The 25,758-nt window shown below is 40.7% G+C and overlaps 1 protein-coding gene across 1 annotated transcript; it reads right to left on the bottom strand.

Annotated features, from left to right (window-relative positions):
- Positions 1–4,385: 4,385 nt before the first annotated feature.
- DFNA5 (deafness, autosomal dominant 5) lies at positions 4,386–25,457 on the bottom strand. Its single transcript, XM_010074649.1, has 10 exons — positions 25,411–25,457; positions 24,734–24,964; positions 23,389–23,581; positions 15,923–16,094; positions 14,798–14,918; positions 9,457–9,645; positions 7,358–7,485; positions 7,055–7,241; positions 5,480–5,550; positions 4,386–4,628 (listed from the first exon to the last, which is right to left on the bottom strand). The coding sequence occupies exons 2-10, from the start codon at positions 24,942–24,944 to the stop codon at positions 4,386–4,388; spliced, it is 1,515 nt and encodes a 504-aa protein (XP_010072951.1). The 5' UTR covers positions 24,945–24,964; positions 25,411–25,457.
- Positions 25,458–25,758: the final 301 nt, after the last annotated feature.

The following is a 25,758-nucleotide window of genomic DNA, read 5'->3' as shown; positions in this document are numbered from 1 at the left end:
TCCCTTCCCCTCATCGCAGGGTGCCTGTGCATAACGTCTGGGTGCTGTGGTGTAAGGAGGGGGGCTGATGCTTTAGGTTTTAAAATCCAAGAAAGTTTGCTGTTCTCCCACCCCAGACTGGGCTCAGAACTGTAAAATCTTGGTTACGTGTTTGGATTTAAATGTGTATTAGAAGTCCTCACCGTGCATTTCTTTACCTTGCTTTTCACAACTGTTTTTGCCTGTTGGAAGCTCTCGTGTTTGGTTTTTTCTTTTTCTTCTACAGCATATTAAATTAAACTGGATTTGACATTTGTAAAACTTTAAAAACTGCTCTCCTGTAAAATACTCTTTCTGTAGCTGAAAACATCCTACAAAAAAAAAAATCTTAACTTTTTTGCTAAACTTGACAGTGATTTAGTACATAATTGTTGTTTGAATACAATATGGTAGAGCAGGCCTAGGAGATGGGGCTTGTTAGCATTCTGACTTCCTACTGATAAAGTCAGCTAATACATAGGACATTTTTAAACTGTAACTTGCTTTCTAAAACCCCCATTGTCTTTTTCACAGCTAATATTTTCACAATAAACACAGCCAAACATAAAAATGTTAATGTACAAATTGTGAAATCCCCTTAATTCCCAATATTTTTGTATATAATAAAGATTTAATATTGAAAAAAGTAATGAGCTTTTTTGTGATTTTTTTTTTGTCATACTTTGAATTTTAGCCACATAAGCTATGAAGAAGTAGTCTGTGCCCATCTGCCTTTTATCTTTACCTAATCTTTTACTTTTGAAATCTGGCTCCACATTAACAGACTAAGATGTCATGTTACTACGCTAACATGTTGTGCTCGTACTAAATGCTACCCTGACCAACTCATCGGCTCAGCCTGGGCTTGGCCGTCCCTGTGCTGCTCTGGGTGGTACCTGTGCACTAGTACAGCGTGTCCGGGCCTCAGCAAATGCTTGAAGGTCAGGGAAGCAACTTTTCAAGTTGGTCTCATTTAGCTTGATGTTCCTGAACAGGCCCAATCCCCATTCAATGTATAGAGCTCTTGGGGCCTCCTCAACCATCCTACAGCTGTCATCATTGCTGAATTTGGGCTCCTTAGTTTCTGAGCACTGCAGCACTAGAGGAGGCATTCTCCAGGGCCCACACTGTGATTAGCCAGTGTGCAAGAGCCGAAGAGACTCAGGCCAACAGCTTGAGCAAGGCAAGTACTGGCTGCTCACAGGGAGGCTGAGCCTGCTGGCCTCTGGAGATAGCACATCCTCTTTGAAAAGAAGCTGCTGACCTCAGCTTCCCCGGTCCTGATCTGATTCTGAACAGCAAAGGTGTGGTTTCTTCCTCCCTTCCTCCTGGGGAATGCAGGATAGCAAAGGGAAGCAACATTTGCAGGGGGGGAAAGTCAGGGTGTGAAAACAAACCTTTCACGAGAAAAGCTCCAACCTTCTGTAAAGGACCCTATGGCCCTTTTACCACTGTTTTCTAGGGAAGACCCCATCTAAGCTTGAAAAAGCATTTTCTGTATGAGGCCAGCCTGTCACAAGGAAGTGCTGTTTTATCTAAGATGTAGTAGATGCGCACCTAGCTCCTCTGAAGTGGATTCTGAATTAATTTGTATCAGTGCAGCTCAGGCTGGGTCCCTGAAGCGGGGGCAGGACAAGAGTTACTGGCAGAGAGACACATTGCTTCTGCTGTTGCTTTGGATCATCATATCCCCACTCTGAGCTATTTTTAGTATTAGTGTGCATAAGGAGCCTGCTTTCAAGAGCATGGAAGGAGGAACTGGAAAGAAAATGATGAACACATAACCTGCCTCAGTGTTTCTTTTTTCCTCCAGCTGTGCTGTGCTCACTCAGTTCTAAAAAGGCCACCCTAGGCCACCGGCTGGTCTAGAGATGCTTCTGTGGTCACAGAAGTGCTGCCAAATGGTGGGAGGCTGAGAAACCCCTCCAAAAAGAGCACTTAAAAGGACGAAGCCAAGACTCAAATGCAACCCCTGACTTCTGCAGACACACCGATCAACCCTGCAAGTGTGGCAGCAGATGAGGCAAGGAGCCAAGAGACCCAAGCAATCATCATGATGAGCAGGAAGCTCCAGGAATTCTGGGGTCGCTGAGGCACACCACTGTTTGCCTGAGTGTCCCTCATGTTGTGTGAGTCCAAGGCTGCCCCTGACTCCTGCCCCTGGCCCCCTGAGGAGAGGCCCCAGTGCTGCTGCCCCCAGAAGCCCTCCTTTCCGGGCACCTGCCCCCCCTCAGGCACAGGGCAGGGGGCTAGTCCTGCACAGGGGATGGGACATCGTACATACACACTGCCCGCAGGTGTGGTGCCTCGTGCAACGTTTCCCCGAGTTCCATCTGTCTGAGGGTTACAAGCAGCAGGACTCTACCAGAGCACAGCGACTGCATCCTCCTGGGCTGGGGTTACTGCCCATCACCTCGTGAAGCTGCCAGTGCTCCCCAGCACCAGAAACACTGCAGCCCCTTGGGTGCCCTCACCTTGGCTTTGTCAGCAACCTTTATACGCCTCAGCCTGAACCTCTTCAGTGGACTAATCTACAGCTAGATGCAAAATAACAGGAAAAAAACAGAAGTTTTTCTTTTTTTTAATGATGTTTCTATAGAATACCTAGCATTTGGGTTTTTTTTTCCCCCTCTTTAAAGAAATCCCATCTCCTACATACATGACACAGCATGCACACTCTGAAAGCAGTTGTGCAATACAGCGCACAGGAGGCTTACACCAAAATTCTGTAAGGAAGATCAGAGCACATGGTCAGTGGCACTACGTGGATGCCCACACATTCAGTTGCCATCTCTGTGCACCACCTTTCAAGCCCAAGGGCATTACCGGAATCCACAAAAAAAGAACAATGGAAATTACATGCATGAGGTTCTAAGTTATTCTATTGTTTTTACATAACATTCAACAGAAAGTGTTGATAAATTAGTTACAGAGCAACTTCTGAGTAGTGATTAAAGAAAATGTTCCCATTTACAAACACACATCACTCCCAGGAGGAGAGTAACGTGCTTCCATCCCCCAAAAGGACATTTCCATATACACCAGTGCAAGGTTCAGTCAACACCATCAGTTTCATTCAACAGATGAGACACAGAAACGCCAACAGCTCAGCGTGCAAGGCTATCCTGCATTCTCAGGGTGTGGAATGGTACCATGGTGCTTTTTTGCAAAGTCCACTTCCTCAGGGAAAGCTTAACTGACGTGAGTTCTTAAAGACCTCTTAAACAATCTGCTCAAGACCATGTGGGAACAGAGCAAAAAACTAAAGCCAGGACTCCTCCCTACCAGCTCAGCTGGTTACCTATCACCCCCCACAAGCAGGTGCCTGCTTGTTGGCCTGTCAGCCATCTCACAATCTGATCTGAAAGCACTGATATTCCCCTTACCTGGAACATCATCTTCAAGCCCATATTTACAGTAATCTCTCTTGCATTTCTGTCCCATCCACATGATCACAAAAAAAAAAAAAAAGACAGAAAAAAGGCAAAGCAGTTCAAAGCACAAAGTGCTTAAGTAACACTTTGCCGTTAGTCAAGGAAACAAGCAAGACATCTGCACTCAAAATGTCATGTGGGTAAAATGACCATTTCTGGGGAGTGCAGCAGAGACACTTCACGTGCACACACCAGAAGGAATCGCTGTACCTCAAAGAGAAAGTTCAGAATGCAATTCGAACAGCTGAAACTTGCTAAGGTGAGTAAAAATGTATTAGAGAACAGAAATGCTGTACAAAGGCACAAATCCCTAAGGTGGTCTTGGTGTTTGAAAAAGAGGGGGTTTTATTTCCTGCAGTGTGCATTTCACATCCATAAAGCCCAACTACACTTACTAAATGAAAACCTAATCAAGTACCTCTTTGAAAGCCCTCCATTCCACTTGCTCCAGAGTGAAGGCATTCTGCACAACCAGTCTTAAATAAGCAAAACATTTACTGCGCTGCAGAACCCTGTATTTCCACAGCCTGCTTGTTTTCTTGCTTACAAAAAGCAGTTTGTACTTTGCAGTTTTCTCCCACGCATATTAATACAAGCAATCAGGCTTCTACTGCCCTGCGGATCTGACAACTACCAGAACAGCTATGTCCAATTTCTGTTCCTGGCTTGTCTTTTTTTTCCTCCTCCCCTTCACCCCTTCTTTATATATGTTCCACTGCAGACACACGTACCTTAGGGAAACCGCAGAGCAGCAGCGCAGCTGAGGGCAGTGCAGAGCACTCCCCCCGGCACGCCCTGGGCACCCTGACCTCTACACCAGCTGCCTGGGCTGTGTAAGTGCTCAACTGAGTGGCCCTCCTGCCAGCTTAAGCGCACCAACACGACAGTGCAGAGCTTCAGAACAATGAACAGGCTGGAGCAATAAGTGGATACTCAGCACAGCTCCTGTACATTTCCACCTAAAGCATAAAATCCGTACAATGCAACATAAAGAACAAGTGGGAAGAATCTAGGTTCTTTCATAGTTACAGCTTTTAGAGAAGACTCCGTCATTTCCAAACTAATGTTTGATGAAGCAAACAGCCTTCGCACAACATCAAATCTTCCTCTGTCAGTGAGAGCAGCCACCAAAGGACTGTTCAGCATCACAGTGCCATCGGCTGAAGCGATGTTAGGCTGTATTTATGAAAGAGAGCAAAAGACAGAGACATTAAAAAACATTTTCCAGGCAGTGTTGTTCCTGCCATCATGCAGCTCAGTTCTTTCTTACCAAAATACCAGAGAGCTTTCAAGGCAGCAGCAAAAGGGCAAGATTCCCTTTACTATTAGCCTTGACAAGTATGACATACTCATCCAGAACCAAAGCTCTATGGCACCTCTTAAGGAGAAACAGCTCTCCTGCTGTGTCCTTTCCCCCAGCTCAGCTTCTCTTACAGCAGATCGCACTTGACTCTCACATTCTTACTCTGAGCAAAGAGTAGCACTCCCCTTGCCCTACATATTTGAAGGTTTTTACTATTATTTCTGTCAGTGAGCTTAAAAAGCTTAAAAAAAGCCCTGCTTCACTCCTTCAGCAGTTCCAATGAATGGCCTCAGAGTTTTGGAACTTCAGAATTTGCCAAGGCCCAAGCACTGCTGCTATCAAAGTGAAATTTCTGTTTCCCAAGGGCAGATAATTACTGTTACTGAGACTTTAAAATGGTTACTGAGAGTATTAGTAAATTAAAATTCAAGCTTAAGTTACAATTTTCTTTTGCTCACAGCCCACGAAATCTCCCAAATACAGAAACATTTTAGAATTGTTACGGCTTTGACCAGGACAAGAATTATAGGTATCCGTCTGCAGTAAATTACCTGCATCATTTCCCACTGTCAGACTCTCACCTTGCCTAAGCAATGCCTACAGCTGAAATCTGCACTGGAGCTTGAGGTCTCCTTTATTGTGTGAGAAACACAGTAAGGCAGAGAACACCGTCACTACTGCTGCTGGAGCCCACACACTGCACAGTCACATTTTGATTACTCACCAAACAACACAATGCTGGAACAACCTGAAGATCACAGCAGGCACGCAGCAGAACAAGTGTGTCGGAGAGCTCTGCGAAGGAAACATTAAAAAGAAAAGATTGTTTCCAGTGAACACTTGCACGAGGCTGGTTGCTGGAAAGGGGACCTTCAGAACAGTGAGCTCTGCTACGGGGTTCTGCTGAGCAAAGACAGAGCAGCTGCATTTTTGAGGCCCACCCACAGGTACACCACCTCGTGAAATGCTGGAGACCAACGCAATTCAGTGCTGAGGACAATCGTCACAACTTCTCTGCTAGACATTTGGAAGAGGCTGATCCAGCCCTTTCCTGCCTGCTTCCCAGAGTGCTGAATAAAATGGGATGGGCGAGGGGTGCAAGCCCCACACTGACTATCCCTGTCCTTGAGAAAAGGCAGCTCACAGGAAAGGGGATTTCCTCCCCATGATTCTGGCCTCATTTCCCCAGTGTTTCACTCTGAGTCTGCAGGCTGGATGAATGACTTTGGCCTTGAATAAAACAAGAACCTGCGTTCTCAAAATCTATAGGACGTGCTGACTTCAGCAGAAACACGATTTGAGAGGAATGACACAGCTGAGCCTGCCTTGGGGCAGGGAGACAGACTAAATGATCCCTCTGGTGCCCTTCAACTCTGTAACTCAAAGGCTGTAATTTCTAATAGAAGCAACAGGCACAAAAAAGCTTTTGATTCTTGATCCAGCTACATTTAATGTCTGCTGCTAACATCGAGGCACATGTCCAAAGCCAGGTGATAATGCAACACACTCAATTAACTGCACCCTGCTGTTAATAGCATCTGACAAGTGTTACCACATCAGCAGGTTTCTCCTTTCTATTTCTTTTCTGTCTCCACAAATGAGTTAAGCTTTCCTACTCAGGTACTCTGCATATATGGATGCACACTGATATTTTGCTGCAGTGCCACATCTAACTAATACCACACTGGACTTTCCTTTCTTTATCTTAATGTCAGGAAATTCTTTACATTTGAAAGAGAGGAGAAAAAGCCAGGCAAGTCTGTCTTGGACTTTGCAGGTAGCTTTTAATTAACACTGTGGTGCCAACTAGATTGTGAGGATGGCATTTGTTTGACATTTATGTTTAATCTCCTTCTTCAGCAGCTGCAAAACAACCCTCTAATTGCAGTGTCTCTGTGTTAAATTCATTTTTGCTAAATATAGTTTGCACATCGACAATGTACGCTGTTACACAGAAGACAACACCTAATTTGTAATTCTCAGCATTTAGGCAGGAAGAACTCTGGCATGCAACAAGAACACAAACTGGAAATGCCCACATTCATCAGAAAGTAGGGCTGAGCAATCCCGGGGGGATGTGTATTTTACAAGCAAAATCTGTCAGTGATTGAGGGCTGAATTTAATTCACGCCCAGGGATGCTAAGTGCAGTATACCAAATCCATAGAAAGGAACAGAACAAATCAGAATGACGTTCACTCAGCTCACCAACTGCTCGAAAAGAGCCATAAGCACTTTAACAGAGAGGGAGCTTCTAAAGGGAAAATTTTAAAAAATAGTTCTCTTAATTCACAACATACCAGAGATAGCACTGACGAGGAGGTGAGCAGCTGAGAAGAGTGCTTCATCCTGAGGCTGGTGTTTCTCCAACAACAGCTCACTCTGTAAACTGCACCCTAAGAGCTCCAAGAAGTCAACCAGGTCTTGCTGTTGTGTGAGATTTAACTCCTTCAGATCTGGCTTGTCTCCTGTGCAGATATCATCTAACTGGAATCAAAAGAATAAGTAAAACTTCTTGAAAAGAGAAAAGTTCAAGCAAAAGAGAATGCTAGCTCTATTCTGAAACTACTTTTAGGAAGCAAGCAGAAGTTTCTCCAGCTTACCACATCGTCCAGGGCAGTTACCATCTCTTCATGGAGCAAGAGTTCACAAAGGGTTTTATATAAAGCTCTTTGCTTGTCTTCTGGCAGCTTCACAAAGGGCTGGAACTGAGTCTTCAACCATGACAGATCTTTGCCAAGAAAGCAGTAAAAAGTAAAACTAAGTATTACTACACAAATGCCAGTAAAAATAGCTAACATTTTTGCCATACACTTCCTAAGCTCATTTATCATGTCATCTTGACATCCTGATTTCCATCAAGAAAGTTATGATGAAAGGTTGGAACACATCTGAGCCAAAAAAGCATCAATGGCAATTCTAAGAAACAAGAACAGCTACTAAGGATCAACATTCGGTGTTCAGTACTTTTAGCATTTTAGAAGTCACTATTTTAATGTTAACTGAACTAACCACATATTAAGGTTCTCACTTGAACATTCATCTCCAGAGAAAGTTCATCTGTAAGTTAGAATGAAGAGTTCTGCTTACAACCTTACTTCTTACTCCCTGGGTTAATATGAATTACAACGTTAATGATATGAGTCCACACACAGAATTAAAAGTTCCTGCTGCGATCCTAAGTTGTTATTGTCCTCGTATTTCACCTTGTGCATCAAAGAATTCAACCCTACACCTCTGACCTAATTATAACTGCAAAAATTAGGATAAAAATCTCTTCTTGATCAAACTATTGAATATATTACAATACATAAAGCAGAAGCACAAGAGAGTTCACTGCACTTCTTTCCCCACAATTCAACTATGACACTAAACCAAAATGTTTTATGACATCAGGTTACCACTTTGCTAAAAGAAAATAAGTTTTCAAGTCAATAATGCCAACTGGAAAGTTGGAATGTGTTTTTCTACATTCCAAAAATATGGGCATGCAAGCATTCTTAACCTTGTTTAAAAGAGATTTCCCTTCATATCACTCTGCTCAAGAAACATGCTCTCTTTAAAGATGCCTTTTAGATCTAGAAATCACTTTACTGGGGGGAAAAAAAAAGGCAAGCCCAGCCACAGGCAGATATTTTTTGTATCTGATGCAATTGTATGACTGTCTCTACAAATAACAGAAGAGGAAACCTACTCTAAATTGCTCCAGTAGAAACAAGTTTTTTCAGTTTTTTCCAAGAGACATTTCGTGTCAATTAATTAAAAGAAACCTCCAAGCCTTGCAGGAAAGGTACAAAGGTATGCCAAGCTAAAACAAAAAACAAAACAGTGGCATACTATTCCTTCACAAATAACTGGTTTTTATATACACATGGAGACATAGTTATTCCTTTTAAATAAGTCTGCATTGGAGAATGACAGAATTTATTTCAAGACAAAAAATGTCTATTTTGCTCACAGTCTATTGTACAGCCATGAGAAAGGAGTGAAATTTAGAGATAAAAAAAGTGATGTTCATCATTAGAACCAGCTTTAAGAACTCTACCAAGAGCTGAGGAAAACTAAAGTGTGTTCTGAGGCCTTGATTTGTTTTGCCCTTTTTCATTCCCCTGGTGAGAATCCTATCCCTTCCTTCCACATCCCTACAATAAACAAGTTGTGCCTGGCCCATTATACCAATTTGCAAACTTCCATTTAAACCACATTTTAATTTAATCAGCCTTAGTTGATACCAAAGATTTCTACAAAGCTTCCCAGAAAACAATGAGGCTAGTTGAAGGTGGGGGAGATGTCTCTGTGATTTCTGAGACTTAAAATAACCTTTAACTGAGAAGGTTTACTGAGATTATTTTCCAAATAATGAAAAAATATTTTCAGTGACCCTTTCTGAATGAAAGCATAAATCACCACTGATCTTATAGAGCTTATCTGGAATGTAATAGAACTGGCGTAAAAAGCTGATTTTGTAACATTATATTTACGACAAAAGGATTCAGGATGTTCCCAGGGAACAGACCACTGCATATATCTATTGCAGAAGCAAATGTTTCTACTCTTTCAGTGCATTCCCCCAAGAGTTCCTGATAAGGGCTATTAAAATGAACTAACATAATTTCTTATGTATTATTGTACTAGATTATTTCCTCCTATCATGCTGCTTAACTCACTGTAATCTAATCATGTAAAGTATTTCTGGTAATACCTTGTTTCAATACACTTAAAGAAGCATCACTGGGAATGAGATTTTTAGCCCCAGAGTACATCTCATTATCAACAGCATCTGGCTGATAGAGAAACGCAGCATCTCTGAGTAGAGCTGAATGGGGATAAGTTGAGCCTTCTGTGCTTTCTTTTTCAAAACCTCCTTGCTGTTCATCTAGCAGACAGAATTCTGTAATTAGAAATTAAATTTAAAAAAATAATTAATAAAATCTACAAGCAATTACTGAATGAGATGCTAGCTTATATTATCTAGTGTTCCCACATGTGACTTCTCCATGTCTGATCACTTATGGATAGAAAGAATGCCAAAGGTTGCTATGTACATGAATTCCCGAGCACTGCTGCAGCCCTGGTGTTTGCTACAGTGTGCACAAAGGTCCCGCGGTGCAGCTACTAACTACAAAATGTGATACCAGCTCACGTGAATTAAAGTAATGCAGACAGCAAATAACATGAAAACTTCCCACTGACACCATAAACCTGAACGCTGCATACAAGAGATGCAGGTATGAATTCTTCACATTTTCTGCCACTTAAGAGATGTGCTGTAATGTGAGCTCCAGGACCCACCCATGATTGAGGCACATGAAAGCAACTTCTGAGATTCATAAGAACTCTGAGAGTCCCTCACAGAGCTGCTTCTGGTCATGACACTGATACACGCCTCTTTCTGAGCCAAGCCACAGGTCCATCCTCAAGTTCTCCAGATGAGTGTAAAACAGGGGCTTTTCAGAGTCTCTAAAGGACTTCACTCAGGCATGTTCACTAACAGAATCACTCTGCAATACACTGTCTCTTTGCAATAACTTCACAGAGAAAATAACACACCCTGCCTGGATTACCCATTGTGCCTCATCTTCATGACGAGCACTGGCCTACTGCACCCAACCAAGACTGTCCATTTCCTGCCACCCCAATGCTCCCAACCTGATGAAGCTACAGGACTCCTGGAAGGCACACTGGGAGCCTTTGTAACAGTTATGCTGGGAAATCTGGTATACCAAATTCTGTGCTCACGTGTCCAGTACTGTGCCCAAAAGATGCAGAATATAACCAAAGCCCTATGCATTATTTTGATCACCTTTTATTGGCTCAAGTGCAAGATCTGAAACTGTACCCCAGGCACTCTGCAGCAGGTCTGAGGAGAACACAGGCAGGCTAACAAGAGGAGCTCAATTTTAAAGTAATACCTGACAGCAAACTGAAAAAAAAGAAAAGTAACTAATCAAGCACAGCACTTGCCTGTACCAGGCACAAAACCTAAACATAACCTTCTGCAGTTGTAAGAGTCTGTCTCACCAAATTAAGGACATTCAAAGCAGATAAGAAAGCATGGAGAGCACTCCATCAGCAAAAAGCTTTTTCAAAGGGAGAGCAGACAAACAAATCTCTGCCACAGAGAAAGACGACACGGACCTTTATGCCTGCATAACCCTTCACAGCAAAGAGCAAGCTACAGAGGAGCAGAAAGCAATTAACACAAATTAAAGAACTTCCCAAAGCAACAAGACTCCAGAGAGCAGCTAAGCCACCATTAGGCCAACATGCTCACGTTGCTTTCATTGACAGTAACAAGGCTTTCAGACAAACCCTGAAGGAGGAAGATAGTGCTAATAAACTACCTGCCCTCCTAAGGCAGAATGATGCTAATAAGGGAAATCAATACACAAGCATCATGTGAAAAGTTTTAAGAGACACAGACTCCACCGTTAAATCTTGTAATAGGACTCAATTCAGAGGAAAATAGAGGACTCTTGAAAGTTTTGTACTAATAGGACTGATCATTATTTTTGTATCTCATTAATTTTGTCATACTCTTTAAAAAAATAAAAAGGGAAAATAAGTGAATGAAAGACTATACTTAATACTGGGATATCGTCTCTGTTAAATTCTATTACATCCATCAATGACAAACCTCCACTAGTGCAGTTAGATCTTAGTAGTTACTCAGAAACATTAACAAAATGGAACAAAACCAGAGATGATCAATGAAAACAATCAAAGGCAAAGACAGTCCTTTGTGGGGAAAAGCTGAAAAGATTGTGACTGTTTAATTTACAGACAATTAAAATGAAGTAAGTCACACATATATAGCAATGAAGAGAACAAAGCAAATCAGCTGGGTGCTACTATACCTCCTGTTTTGTAAAGCCAGAACAAGAGGACTTGCAGTGAAACTTTAGAAACACAAAACTGCAAAGCCCTTAACAGGAACAGCTTTTACATGTAGTGCAAAACTAGCCTGTAGAAATCAATCAGAATTATTACAGGAAAAGATTATGGTAAAAGAATTAGAAAAAGATCAGACTTTTTTTTCTTTCTTTTTAATTTATAAAAATGTCCAAGAATGTCCAGTCACATTAGCCAGAACATTTTTAAGAACGTTTATATACCATTCTTGCTTACAGAATAACTCAAGCACTGTCTGTGGCAAAGAAAGGAACAAACAAAAACTTACATGCACCTTATTCCATAATTATCTGCTAAGAGAATTATATTACACCTGCTACTCCTCACTTTCAGTCTCATGTGAAAGGACTACATTAGTCTCTGGATTTAACTTCAAAAGCTTATTTTTATTTCTGTAAACAGATGCTGATCTCTGCTCAGACATTACGAAGTTGAAGGTTAGGCTCCACCACACTTATTGTTGCTGGCAAACCCCTAATTTTGTTGTTAGTTCCTCCACTTTACCTTCTCAATGTCAGTCAGGCAAGGGAAGACAGCAGTAATTAAAAAAAAAAGAGGCAAGACACAGGTTGTTTGAGATAAAACATGCAACAAGCTGTGCTGGTTTCGAAGCTTAAAAGATACAACATAAAACATGAAAAAAAGGTAGAAAAAGAAGCAGAAGTGGAAAAAGATCAGAGAAATACAGATCATTAACAAGACCCATGTATTGTCAGCAAGCAGGACAGGGGAATTTCCATCTAGAAATCATGTAAGCAAGCTATAAGCTACACACCTATGTAGTCAGATAGCCTTAACTGCACCTGATTACCCTGAATTACAGTTCTATTATGACTATGAAGTCAATGCCCTTTGCTATATCTCTGTGTTCAGTCTTCAATAAAGCCAAGTGCTGGGTCCTGCACTTTGGTCACAACAACCCCCTGCAACGCTACAGGCTCGGGGGAGAGTGGCTGGAAAGCTGCCCTGCAGAGAGGGACCTGGGGGTGCTGGTCAACAGCTGGCTGAACATGAGCCAGCAGTGTGCCCAGGTGGCCAAGAAGGCCAATGGCATCCTGGCCTGCACCAGCAATAATGTGGCCAGCAGGACTAGGGAAGTGATTGTGCCCCTGTACTCGGCACTGGTGAGGCCGCACCTTGAATCCTGTGTTCAGTTTTGGGCCCCTCACCACAAGAAGGACATTGAGGTGCTGGAGCAGGTCCAGAGAAGGGCAACGAAGCTGATGAAGGGTCTGGAGCACAGGTCTTATGAGGAGTGTCTGAGGGAGCTGGGGTTGTTTAGAGAAGAGGAGGCTGAGAGGAGATCTTATCACTCTCTACAACTACCTGAAAGGAGGTTGTAGTGAGGTGGGTGCTGGCCTCTTCTCTAAAGTAACAAGTGATAGGACAAGAGGAAACGGCCTCAAGTTGCACCAAGGGAGGTTTAGGCTAGATATTAGGAAAAATTTCTTCACTGAAAGAGTGATCAGGCATTGGAAGAGGCGGCCCAGGGAAGTGGTGGAGTCACCATCTCTGGAGGTGTTCAAGAAAGGTGTAGTTGTAGTGCTTAGGGACATGGTTTAGTGAGTTAGGTGGTGTTGCGCTGGACTTGATGATCCTTGAGGTCTTTTCCAACCTTAATGATTCTATGATGGAGCAACTCCATGTTTCAGAAATTTTTTTTACAGGTTACACGATATTTATTTATATTCCTGAACCTACAGACTTCCTTAACATCAGAAGTTAATTGAAGGTGAATGATGGAGAGTAGCTTCTGCATTTCTTATCCAAATAAAGTGCATCCTGAATTCAAGTCTCAACTGCACTTCGATTATTTCTTCAATGTATGTTCTGCTTCTCTCCGCATAAGTCCTATCCAACTTCCATCTCTATACAGTCCCTCTGATTTCTTTCCTTCTTGTGTAACATTCCCTGAAACCTCCTTTAGGTCAGGGAGTTTAATTGAGGACAGACAAGAAAGAAAAACTCAGGTGATTCTATAGAGCAGATTTACTGTACCCCCAAAAGCCAACTTCAACATTTGTTTTACTTTGACATCTGAAAGTATTCAACCTGAAACAAGTAAATCATGACCAGAAAACATGACAAGGTCCTTTCTGCAACCATTCTGAGATCAATTCATATATGAAACTGCAAAATAGAAAAGTTTAAATTCCAGTCCTACACTTTATGAATAATTATTTTCTTAGCATGATCGTTGTCTAAACATTCCTGGTTGACCATCAATCTATATTGCATTCACTCTCCCTGCCAATAGGTGAAGGTAACAGCATGGGCTGAGGGCCAGCTAGCTAGAAGCAAAACTGTGGAAAAAGACCTGGACAGCAAATTCAAGAGGATCAGCAGAGTGCCCTCACAGCTACTGAAGTTTGCTGGATACTGGGCTGTTCTGACAAGAGTGTAGCTAGCAGATCAATGAAAGTGATTTTTCAATTTGGGAGACTGCATTCTAAGTGTTGTGCCCAGTTTTGGACTCCCCAGTAGAACACAGACATTCACATACTGAAGCAACCCAGCAAACAGCCACCAAGACCACAGGGGCCTGGAGAACATAATGTATGAGAAAAGGCTGAGAGACTGGGTTTATCCAGCCTGGAGAAAATATTGCTAAGGGAGAACATTATTGCTATCTACAACTACCCAATGGAAGCATGAAGATAAGAGAGAGCCAGACTCCTCTGTATGATGACGGGACAAAAGGCAAGAGAGACTAATTAAAGAAAGTAAAAAAATAATTCACCATGATGGTGGTCAAGTATGAAAACAGGCTGCCCAGAGGGGTGATGGAATTTCCATCTCTGGAGATAATCAAAACTTGAATAGACAAGGATACGAGGAATCTGATCTAACTCTGAACTTAGATCAAACTTGAAAAATTGGACCTGGCTTGATCTGGGGCTTCAGCTAGATGACCTCCTGCAGTTCCCTGAAATTTAAGTTATTCTGAGTTTATGATTTATTCAAACAAGTGAAAAAACATTACTAAATCAGAAGAACAGCATTTCACAGCACAAATAACTATCAAGACAATGGAGACCAAACAACATCATGTTCATACACAGTGAAATGCGAAAATCATTGTCCAACAGACAGCTCTGTCCACATCCACGGAAAATGAGCTTTATACTTACCAAACTGGCCACTGTGCTTTATAAACAGTTCAATTACACCATAGGCAATAGCGGTTGCAGGAGGAATTTCAAGGATCACACTAGCATCCTTCATCATGCTTGCATTTTCACTCACTGAAACCTAGAGAACAGATTTATTCACCATTTATCTGATTCAGCTATTGTGTAGCTTAAACAGAGACTAATTAAGGGGAAAAAACACAGGGAAAGAATGTGCTTTAGTCTCCATGCTGTCTAACTTTAGCACATTACATTTGACATCTATGAAAAGAACTAGATGAGCAGCGAGGTAAAAGCACAATGCCAAGAGCAGCTCTCAAACTCTTAGCTACTTTGTCCTAGTACAAAGTAGAGATCCAGGTGCAGCTTTTGCCACACATGAAACACTGTGTCACTTGGCAATGGGCACCCACTGCAGTATCCTGCCCTACTCTCTTCTATCCTGACACCCCTTTTGCCCAGCTGGTACCAGGAAGGTGGCACTTCCACAGAGGGTTGTTGAACTGCACCCTGGAGACATCCTGTATGCAGAAGTGATTCATCCGAAGCTTAAAAAAATAAAAAAAACAAAACAAAACACACAAACTTACAATGAATGAGCATGTTTTGACTCTGGTAATTCCTTTTCAATTCACAGGCAATTTTTCAGATATCCTCACTATGCAGTTAATCTCTACTCCCATGATCAAAACCCAAATAGCTTCTCAATAAGTATTAAAACTCTGTAGACACTGCAAGCACTTTTGATACATGAATACTTGGCTTTTCAAATAAATCTGCTTCAGCAATGCTTTTTGCTCTTCAACTTGCAGTGAATTGTTATATGTTTGGTTTCTGTTCTGCTCTACACAGAAACTGAATCACAATTTGGCAGTACTGATGGAAACCACATCCCGGGCTCACGCTAAAAGATGTCATCTTTTGCCAGTGAGGCAACGGAAAAAACATTTTACCTTTCAGAACTTTCAGAACTAAGCAGTTCATTGAGTTCAACATGTTAAGGAAGAGAGTTCAACATGTTAAGGGAACATGAAAAATACTCTGAAGTCTATTTGGAGAAATCACAATTTCTTCTTAGATAATCTGCAAATGTTCTATTCCTTGCAGATTTTTAATAACTTTCACCTTTATTATTTTTTTACTGCATCCCATCACACCACTGATTTTTTCTTCTGTCTGGACATGTTCAGATATTGTACACTTCTGAGTTGTTATTATCTTTTCTCTCAAGATGCACAGCACTTCATGTTTTCTTTCTATTACTTGTTGCAGTAATCTACTGTTTAGATTTATTGTTCTGAAAAAGAAAAGATGCCATTAACAACATAAATACTAGAACTGAGGAAAAACATTTTCTTAATTGCTTAGAGAAGCTTTTATTGCAATAACAATGGTTTTTGTATGAGCAGTCTCCTCAAAACTATTATGCTCTCTTTTGTTATTTGGTAGCAGTAAATATCTGTAATTACATACTAAGTCCCAACACACGTATTGAATTCTTGATTCCTTACTCTGAGCAAAAATGGCAGTTATCTGGCTACTTTCTAAGCAAAAACAAAGCAAGGGAGAACTAAAGACAACTTTAAGCTTCCAGTGTAATATGAAAACAACCACCCAGGCTCATGGTCACTGGATTGAATCCTCTGTTACTGTGAATTCACACTGACATTAACTCGGCCATAGCAGGGGATCCTGACTAACCATTATCTTCAGTCTCATGTTAGCATAAACAGTCTCAATAAGTCAATGAGTCAAATCCTTCAGTCTTTACTCAAAATAATTATTTTAACAAAAAAGTTACAGGGAGGACAAACAAAAGAACTGTGCTCATGGTTCATACTATGAACTCCCTGCAGCCTAGCACTCTATTGTATACATTATGCATGCACACACACACACAATAAAAATACATATAATAGCATAATACATCATAAGCCTGTAATATAATAGTATTATCCACACATCACAAAGCTCTGCTTAGAAAGAGTGAAGTTGCAGTCAAGCTAGTGGAAGCTAGGAAATAAGCAGAAAGCAATCCTCCAGTCTGGTTAGTTTCCCCCTTTGTCATCAAGCCCCACTTTTCCTTACAATATTTCCCAGTTTTCTCTGTCTTACCAGACCAGATCAAGTCCCATTTCTTCCCTCTTCTTTTCATTCATGTCAGCTTTGTCCCACAGCCCGCCAGCTCACCCATCCCACTTCGTTTCTCTGCTATCTTCTATCCTCAGATGACACCAACTGCCCCAGCACTGCTGGCACTGAACTTTCTATCATAAAACCCCTTAAACTCTAGGGTTGTGTTTGGGCACACCACAAACTATCACTAAGGCTCCCAGCCTTAGTCTCCCCTCCTTCTCACAGTTCATTGTTACCACTTTCCAGCCCTGTCTGGCCAAACTCGGTCTTGTTTATCTCCTTGTCATCGTTCCATCCTGTCACCCCGTCTCTGTATGTCCTTCTACCTGCTGCAGATGTGCCATAATTTGCTTCTTGACAGGGGAGGTGACGTGGGCTCCTTTGCACCCAAGTGCTGATGTTCAGACTCAGCCTGGACTAGGACAGCTTGAGGCAACCATCACTGGGAATGCTGATTTGGCCTCTAAGGCCCATGTGCAGGCAAAGGAGCACCCTGACATGCTGCTGCCAAATTTTCAAGTTCTTACTCCAAATTCTCAGTCATCAGAATTTGTCCTTGAGGGATGAACAGCACACAGAGAGAGCGGCACCTCAGTGCCAACCCTCATAGCTTGCTATAGATCTGTTTCAACGTTCACTTAAACCCTGAACTGGCTGAGTGGGATCAGCACCTACCAAGGTTCTGGATTAGAAAAGATAGAAAACATATCATGGATTTTGGGATTGGAAAAGATTACTAAAAAAACACTCACTATAAACTCCTGTTACTCATCTGTATAACTTCACAATTTACAATTAGTGACCAGAAGCATTACAGTCAAAAGAATAATTAACTGTGGGAGCGACCTCAACTCTCTAGCCCATACATCCAACTTAACAAGTCATCCCTACTCCACAATGTAATTCAGCATGTGTTTAAATGCTGCTGGAGTTATATCTATAGTTAGGGACTTAGAATGAGCAGAAGTAAGTAAATGCCCAGAGAGGATTATTTTCTAAGAAAATATGACAAAATTCACTACCCTGTCTTCTGAGGTGTTAACAGTCTTTCTGGTAACAGTTAAAGCAACTTCTTAACTGTACTTGATTGATCAAATGTGTCAATTATACTACACTTTTGCAAAATACCCATTGGAGGTCTTCAGATGAGATGCTCAATTTTCTGTGAACAGATAAATCTACCAAGATAGCTGGAAGATTAAAAGATTGCTATCCCTGGCTCAACTTATTCAGTCTTTTCTCCTCCCTTTTACTGTAAATGGCCATTCATGGGGCTAAATGGCAATTCCCCAAAAATACGACAGGAACATAACAACGCTTAACTAAAAGTGGAGATATCTTGATTTAAATAAAAAAGTTTTAGATTCATTAGATTCTGGAGTTTTGGATTTATGCAGTCTAAGTCTGAAGTCAGCTTGGTTCTTTATTAAAAATATCCTGAGGCAATTTTTGATCTTTGGAGAGTTACATGCTTATATGAAAGTTCAATCAGTTGAAACGAACTGTCTGAAAACCTTAAAGCTGATTGTTTAAACAAGGGAAAAAAAAATACCTCTGAAGCAATGCAGCAGCCACTAGAAAAGCACCCCAAACATTCCTGAGATTATTAATATAACTTTTCTCCTTTTGGTGCAAAGCCATGCTTTATGCTTGGAATGAAGTGAATCTTTGGATTAAGCAAAAATTGAAGAAATGTCAAACAATCACAAACACCGCTCCTCATAGAAGTGTCTGCCAAACCAGAGCTATTGGTTATCACAATAACAGACCACCAAGCCTATCACATACCTCACAGTAATTATTTATGACTCTGAAGAGGTGTGCTAAGTATCTTGAAAATACAAATTAAGGCACTAAGAACTTTCAATTTTAACATTTGACCTAAGAAGCCAAAGGGAAAGAAATATAATGAAGAAACACAACAGCAATTTGCTATTTGCTTTCATATGATGTATTTTTTGCTTGCTTTAGAGGATGACAAATTCACCATACATCCCCAAAATTTAGAGCAAAAGAAACAAAACAATCAAAACGTAGAAAAATAGAGATTAAATAGAGGTTTGCTGTTTCTGAATAAGTGGTAACATAAGAAGCAAATAGAATATGATTTAACTCTACATAAACGAACGACCAAAATACTTCAAGAGACTTTTTCTTCCATCTGCTTCTACAGTAGTCTGCCTGGGGTGGCACTGGCTTAGACCCCCTTGTGCTCGTGGTTTTGAGGGTCAGATGCAGAACTAGCAGAGTCTGAAAACATAGGCCAACTTGGTCCCTGATGCAGCGCTCCCACTGGCACTGTGTCTCAGAGGTAAGCTGGTGCCCTCTGCACAGAGCTGCACTGTGCTGCAGAGACACGGCCACCGCCCCAGCCCTAAGACTCAAGAGACTTCAGTGGGATGTGTTCAACTGTAAAGCCAGTAGAAATGCTTTCCTCTTCCCACTAAGTGAGTAACAGATTCAGAGCTTTAAAACACATAACCTTACCAACAGTTACAAATACCTTTTCTTCTAGGACACCACAGTTAAATGCTCTCCTCTAGAATGCTGGCACTGAACTTTCTATCATAAAACGCCTTGGACTCTAGCATTGTGTTTGGACACATCACAAGCTATCACTGGAGCACAGCCTGTGGAAGGTAAAACATTCTGCTCTTCTCAGTGACTCAAACAGGAGACAACATGAGGTAAGCAAGTACCCAGCTAATCTAAATTATCATTGAAAAGAGTCATTGAGAGCAAAATGCAACAAGGTTAAAGTTTGACAATCAGAACAGGGCTTAAAGTATTGCAAAGCAATGGCTGCTGAATCTACAAGTGTATTTTTGCAAGAGCTGAACTTGCTAGCGTTAACACTCTGAATAGCAAGAAGATACCTGAATAACAAGGGAGGGCTGAGTTAAACCCCTGAGAATACACGCATGCAGGCACATGGAATTACATTTAATTTTTTATTTTACAGGTCACGTTGCAGAGCTTTTATTTCTGTTCTACAACCATCAGTCTTACCATCTCTTTCACCATCTATCGTACAGGAGCCCTCATCAGTCTTGTGTGACCTGTACTACATCACCATACTCCTTCCCACCTTGAGAAGCCTGAGCTGAAATACTCAAAAGTAACACTACATAAAATACGAGATGTTGGATTGGTAAGTCCCATTATCAACACACAGAGTGTGAGTGTGTATAAAGATCACTATAAAGATAAGGATTATGGTTTTTTGTTTGACTGTTTGTTCTGCTTAAGTAACCTTCCTGAGGTCAATGATTTACTATGCTGGAAGCTCTATAGGTCAAACATGAACAGAAAAGAATTTATGTCTCAGTCTCTCCACATTTAATTAGATTAAACACTTCCACTCTCCTATAATGCAAAGGCTTCCTTCGCTTTTATTCAACCTTTTTCTTCTTGCATGAGGAAAGCAGTGGAGAATAGAGGCACAAAGGCAATTTGCTGCAGGCTGGAAGCAGAATACAAAGAAGAAAGGCAGAAACCACCAGAAGGCACGAGAAAACAGGCGACACCTGGCAATAAAGCAGGCTCTAACAGCTAAAGGAGACAGCAGGAGCCTGCTCTAAACTCCACAGCTGAGACCACAGGTCTTTCCTTCATGTGCAGAATCTCTGACTTGACTGACCACAAAGGACAGGGGTTAGGACCATTTGTCCCACAAATCCTGTCCAGTCCTCTCTGTAACCCACCCCACAAATCTTCAAAGTAAGGAGCTTGACAATTTACTAAGAATGCTTACTGCTGTGAGTTCTCTCCATCCTTACATTGAAGTCAGCACTGTTGCCTGCCTGACCAAATTTTCACAAGTCCAAACTAGCCAGAAGTGAAAAACCTTTACAGTTCTGCACTGAGCAACATCACCTCAACACACTTGCTCTCCCAGATGCAGAGACATGGGTGGCCTGCTCTCACAGCCTTGCCCAAACGCAACTTCTTCCAACAACATCCACATGACAGACTTCAAAACCTCTCTCACTGCTCGGCCAGAATTCCACAGCTCACTCAGTCTTCTCCACTTCATTTACAATGTGCAAGAGTCTGATGTCTTCCATACAAATGCTGCTTGCTGCACAGCGAGAACCTTCACCCAGCTTTGTTCCTTCGCTAATGGAGACCTCTAGATAAGTGTCATGGAGTAAAATCCACTCTTCCACTTTCCACCAAGAGCGGACGTGTAATATTTCATTTGTTAATCCATTTCAAATATAACCTCTCTGACCTACTTCTTATAGTCATACTGGAACATGGTATCTGCTATAGTCAAGCTTACTGATGGCATTTCACAATTTCCCCTACAGAATAACCCGACAATTACTTCATAGAACATTCTCCCCAAGAATACAAGAGACTTTTGAAGAGCACAAGTAACAGATAGTTCCTCTTTTTTCTATGCGGCATCCTCCTTATTTTTTAAATCACAGACACACAAAATTTATTTTGTTCAATCCTTTCTCATAACATTCTGTGACTTCATATTACCTACACAGCACCTTTTTTTTAGCGTTTTCTAGGTATTTATCTGCAACTTTGACTTCAACAGCCTAATACAAGAACAACATTTTTAAATGCAACTTAATTACACTATATATACAGAAATAACAAACCAAACAATAATTGATCAAACAAGCACAAGCAACATATGTCATTAGATTAAATCAGGAACAATTAGCTGACTCCCATCTCACAAGGACTGACAAGTAAACACACTCTTAGTACCATAAGGCTTTGCATCCAAAAATCACTGACTTGTGGGCACCAGCACTCCTGAACGCTGAATACCTGAATTCCACACAATGCTTCATGTACGAGATGAAAGCTAGAAGCTTGGACACTATCCATCACAAATCATAGAATATTTATGAATGAGTAACTGCAATTGTAAGGCATTGCCACAATTTCCAGTGTTATGCTGAAGAAAAAAAAAAATCTGCTATCATCATTTTCAGCAACCTGGCAGGAGCCAGACTGACTGGCTATCAATTATACACTTTGTATCACAAGCCTTAATAAGCCATAAGCATCTTTTCTATAAATTAAGAACTAGCTCCTTGTATAAAGTGGCATACACATTAACCTCATTTACAGTTTTATTCAGATCTGTCTAGAGCCACTGATTTTCCACACTCAGAAGAAGATAAGGTATTTCTAAATATTTAGTTACATTCAGGATTATAGCCCCAAGATGTGCTGAAGTAAATCTGACTCGCTATGGGAGGATTATTTGTTTGAACAGAGTAGGTAACTTTCTGCAGAAAACTAAGTAAAAGCTTACGGATCTAAATAATAGTTACACCAGTTTGTTATACTATAAGACTCTCTCTAGTGTTAGAAAAAAAATTCTAAATCTTGACTGACACTATTTTTCTGATACTAGATGCATAGTAATTTTACAGGCCTGGTACACACTATTAGGCCGGTATTTTCTGCCTTTAATAAGGCACTTAGTGCAAAGATAGAAAAGTGCCCTATTAGAATAGGTTTGTTGACCTGTGAATGTTCATGATAAAAAGAACAGCAGCCATTTGTTCCAGTGAAAATGGAGAATTGATTATTTCTAGAACATCAATGTAACTAAAGCAAATTTACACTGCTTCTAACAACTTTTGCAGTGATAACAAAAAACTATCATCTTTATCTTCAGAGTATCAGCAAACGTTATTAAAATGCACTACACCACCTGCTACAGGTCTAGGGTACACTGTCACAAACGAACCACCCTCATCTCCCATGAGTCAAGACCTGCAGTACAGCTGGTTGCCAAGGACGCTTTGGTCCATGATTGTCTTATTGCAAGATTAAATAAATCCAATTTCAGAGTAGGACAGGAAGTGTTGCACATCTTGTAAAATTACTATTATAGTTCCCTTCACCTATTACAGTGTACAACAGTGAGCAACACATCTATACACTGTATTTTGTCCAACTAGTAGAACTTGTATTGACAATACTCGCTCATCTTTGTTATTTCTTCAACTTCACATCCAATTTTCTAGCACAGTCGCTCACATACACACAAAAAAACTATAAAGCCTGCTTACAAGAACACTAGTAGTTCTGAATTCAGTTTTCACATCATTTGCCCCAGGAGCAGAGAGACACCAATCCATTTCATTCTCCAGATTGTTACCTCAGTACAGTGCCACAAAGAAGGGAGGATTTGGCTCTTGTTCCATGTGTTAATTCATGCAAATATGTAAAATTAAATTGCGGAGAGATGTTTTTAAAATGAAAGGGAAACGTTTGACCATCAAGCTTTCAAAATCTGGAAATTTTTATTTTTGTATGATGATTTATCACCTGAAAAGGAGAGCTTACAATAAAAACAGTTCTCAAACTATGGCAACACTACAGAAAAAGTTGTTCAGTGATCAGAGCTGGCCCAAGTCTTTTCAGCTCAGTAGTCCTTCCTAGCCATTACAATGCCCACATTAAAACCATACCTGTCCTTGATGTCTTTCATAAGCTGCTGCAAGTCAATCTCCTGCTTCCTCAGGTTTCCAAATGAGGACCGGTTTTCCATATAGCCCTTCCCTCCAGCTCCCAGGCTGATCTTTCCAAATGAAGTTTCAATACTTCCTTGAACAAAATCTTCAAACTTCCCCATGTATTTTGCAAAGTCAGACTCCACAATTACTAGGAAAGCAATAAAAGTAATTTCTACCTGTGAAGAGAAGTGCTGAAACAGTCCTGAAGTGATTGGAAAAGCAGAAACTTACCAAAAATATGACAAGTTAGTGAAGGCAAGGAACAGTATCAAGCAGGCAAATAATGACATTTACAGCTGTGCAACTCTTACTTCTGCTTCTTCCACATTTTCATCATCTTTGCTCTGCTATCTTTTATATTTTGCAATTTTAGGAAAACATAATGTGATTGAAATGCTGAGCTCAGATGCTACAGAAGATTTATAAAGAATGATTGAAACTTATTTCAGCTACAAAGAAAAACTACAAAGCAGACCTGCTTGTACAACAGGGTTCATATTTTGCCATTATCTTGACATATGTTATTACAGGGCTGTCCCAAAGGTCACTGAAAACCCGTGGAAGCACCTAATCATCCTAAAACAACTCTGAATCTTATATACCTATAAACCAAAGAACTGACTCAGAATCATCTAATCTTCCAAGCCAGCTACAATTTAACATCTAAACTTAGGGACTTATCTATTTTCCTGTATGGAATTGTGACATGCCCAAAACTGTGAGATTCCAGATCGTTAATCCTAAAAGCTGGTTAGGACTGCTGCAACTGGATGAGGAAAGAAGTACATGGGTCAACCATTTTTAACAGTCTGTGCGAGAAAAAAGAAAGCAGTGGTAAAACTTGCTTGGCCTTGCCTATGCAAGCATTCCCTAGGCTACCGTCACCAAGAGGACACTGTTTATGCAGTGCTTTTTGACCTGGAGTATAGTATAGTTTCACGCTACTATCACAAACTGGAATCCCCCAAAAATATTCTAGTGGAGCTCCTGTGGCTGCAGAGAGCGCTGTTATTAAACAGCAGGACTGTACAGCTTGACACGTTCAGCACTCAATTCAAGTAGTCTTATCTAGGCAAAACTTTTTTTTTTTTAAAACAAATATTTATTATTACTGGGTTTACTTCAATGAACAGTCAAGTGAGAAAAGATCCAGTCATCTCATTTCAACAGATGGAGAGTACTTCAGAGTATTCCTCTGAAAGGAGCCCTCTAGTAACACGATTGAGAATAACAACAGAAAAAGACTAGTCTTTGTATTCTTTTTATCTGCAAGAATAGTGCTGCCCAAGTATGGCTTTACCTGGTTTTATCGGTTTGTCTTCAGTAAGCACATCACTCAGGGTGACTGTCAAGAAATGATACTTGGGCTTCTGCCAGCACCAGAATTTCTTCCTCTTTGTAACTAAGCCCAGAAGCTGCACTTTGTCTGAGGCATTCAAGTGGGAGACAGGGATCAAGTCACCTCCACTGTCAGTTTCTCTCACAAAATTCTTCGTTGCTTTTGCAAACATCTTGGGCAATCAATGAAAGCCTGAAAGAATACACCTATTTTTCAACAACTACAGTTTGAAAGTGTAAATATTTACATTGTCACTTTAAGAAGTTCTTCACAGCATTACTATTAATGCAGGAACAGCTAGTGTTTTTACCGCATCTTCTCCACTCTGAGCTGGGAATTATTACAGTTCAAACCACTTATCCCAAAGTAAAAAGGTTTTCACAGTAACAGATAAAAGAATTTTAGTTAAAATTTTAAATAAGCAATAGTGAATAAGCAAAGAAGGATGCACTATAAACATGATACACAAGGCTTAAACATTAAAAAAACAATGCATGAAATCTAGGATCATGCAGACAACAAAGAAAGAAAATGAATGTGTAAGAAAACAAATATTCCAATCTACAGCTGAAAAGTTCCTTCAGGGAACACTCACAGGTAATTAATGTGTTATGGAGGAAAAAACTTACGCAGCTTACCTGAAATTTTAAGAAAAAGCATCTACTAATGAGCACCCTGCAGAGACTGGCTGGGATGAGGACAGCACTGGTGCAATGGCAAAGGACTTCTGCCTCCCCACAGAATCCTTCTTTTATTACCTAACATAAAATTATCTTACTCCATATAAGGTAATTGGGTATTATTCACACAAATTATCTTGATCTTTTTAACAGTGAGTAAACACATATTGGGATAATAAAATTATTCTATAAAAAAGCAATAAATGTTTGTGCTGGTATCTTTGTGACTAAGTTTTGTTTCTGAACTACGCCTTGGAAAGTCTCAATTTTTTTTTTCTTTGTGAACCTTTTTACCTTCAGTGTTTT

Source organism: Pterocles gutturalis, unplaced genomic scaffold (assembly GCF_000699245.1).
Source record: "Pterocles gutturalis isolate BGI_N339 unplaced genomic scaffold, ASM69924v1 scaffold32332, whole genome shotgun sequence".
Taxonomy (NCBI): Eukaryota; Metazoa; Chordata; class Aves; order Pterocliformes; family Pteroclidae; genus Pterocles; species Pterocles gutturalis.
Note: the sequence above shows the minus strand (reverse complement) of the source record. Positions and strands in the feature narration are given on the sequence as shown.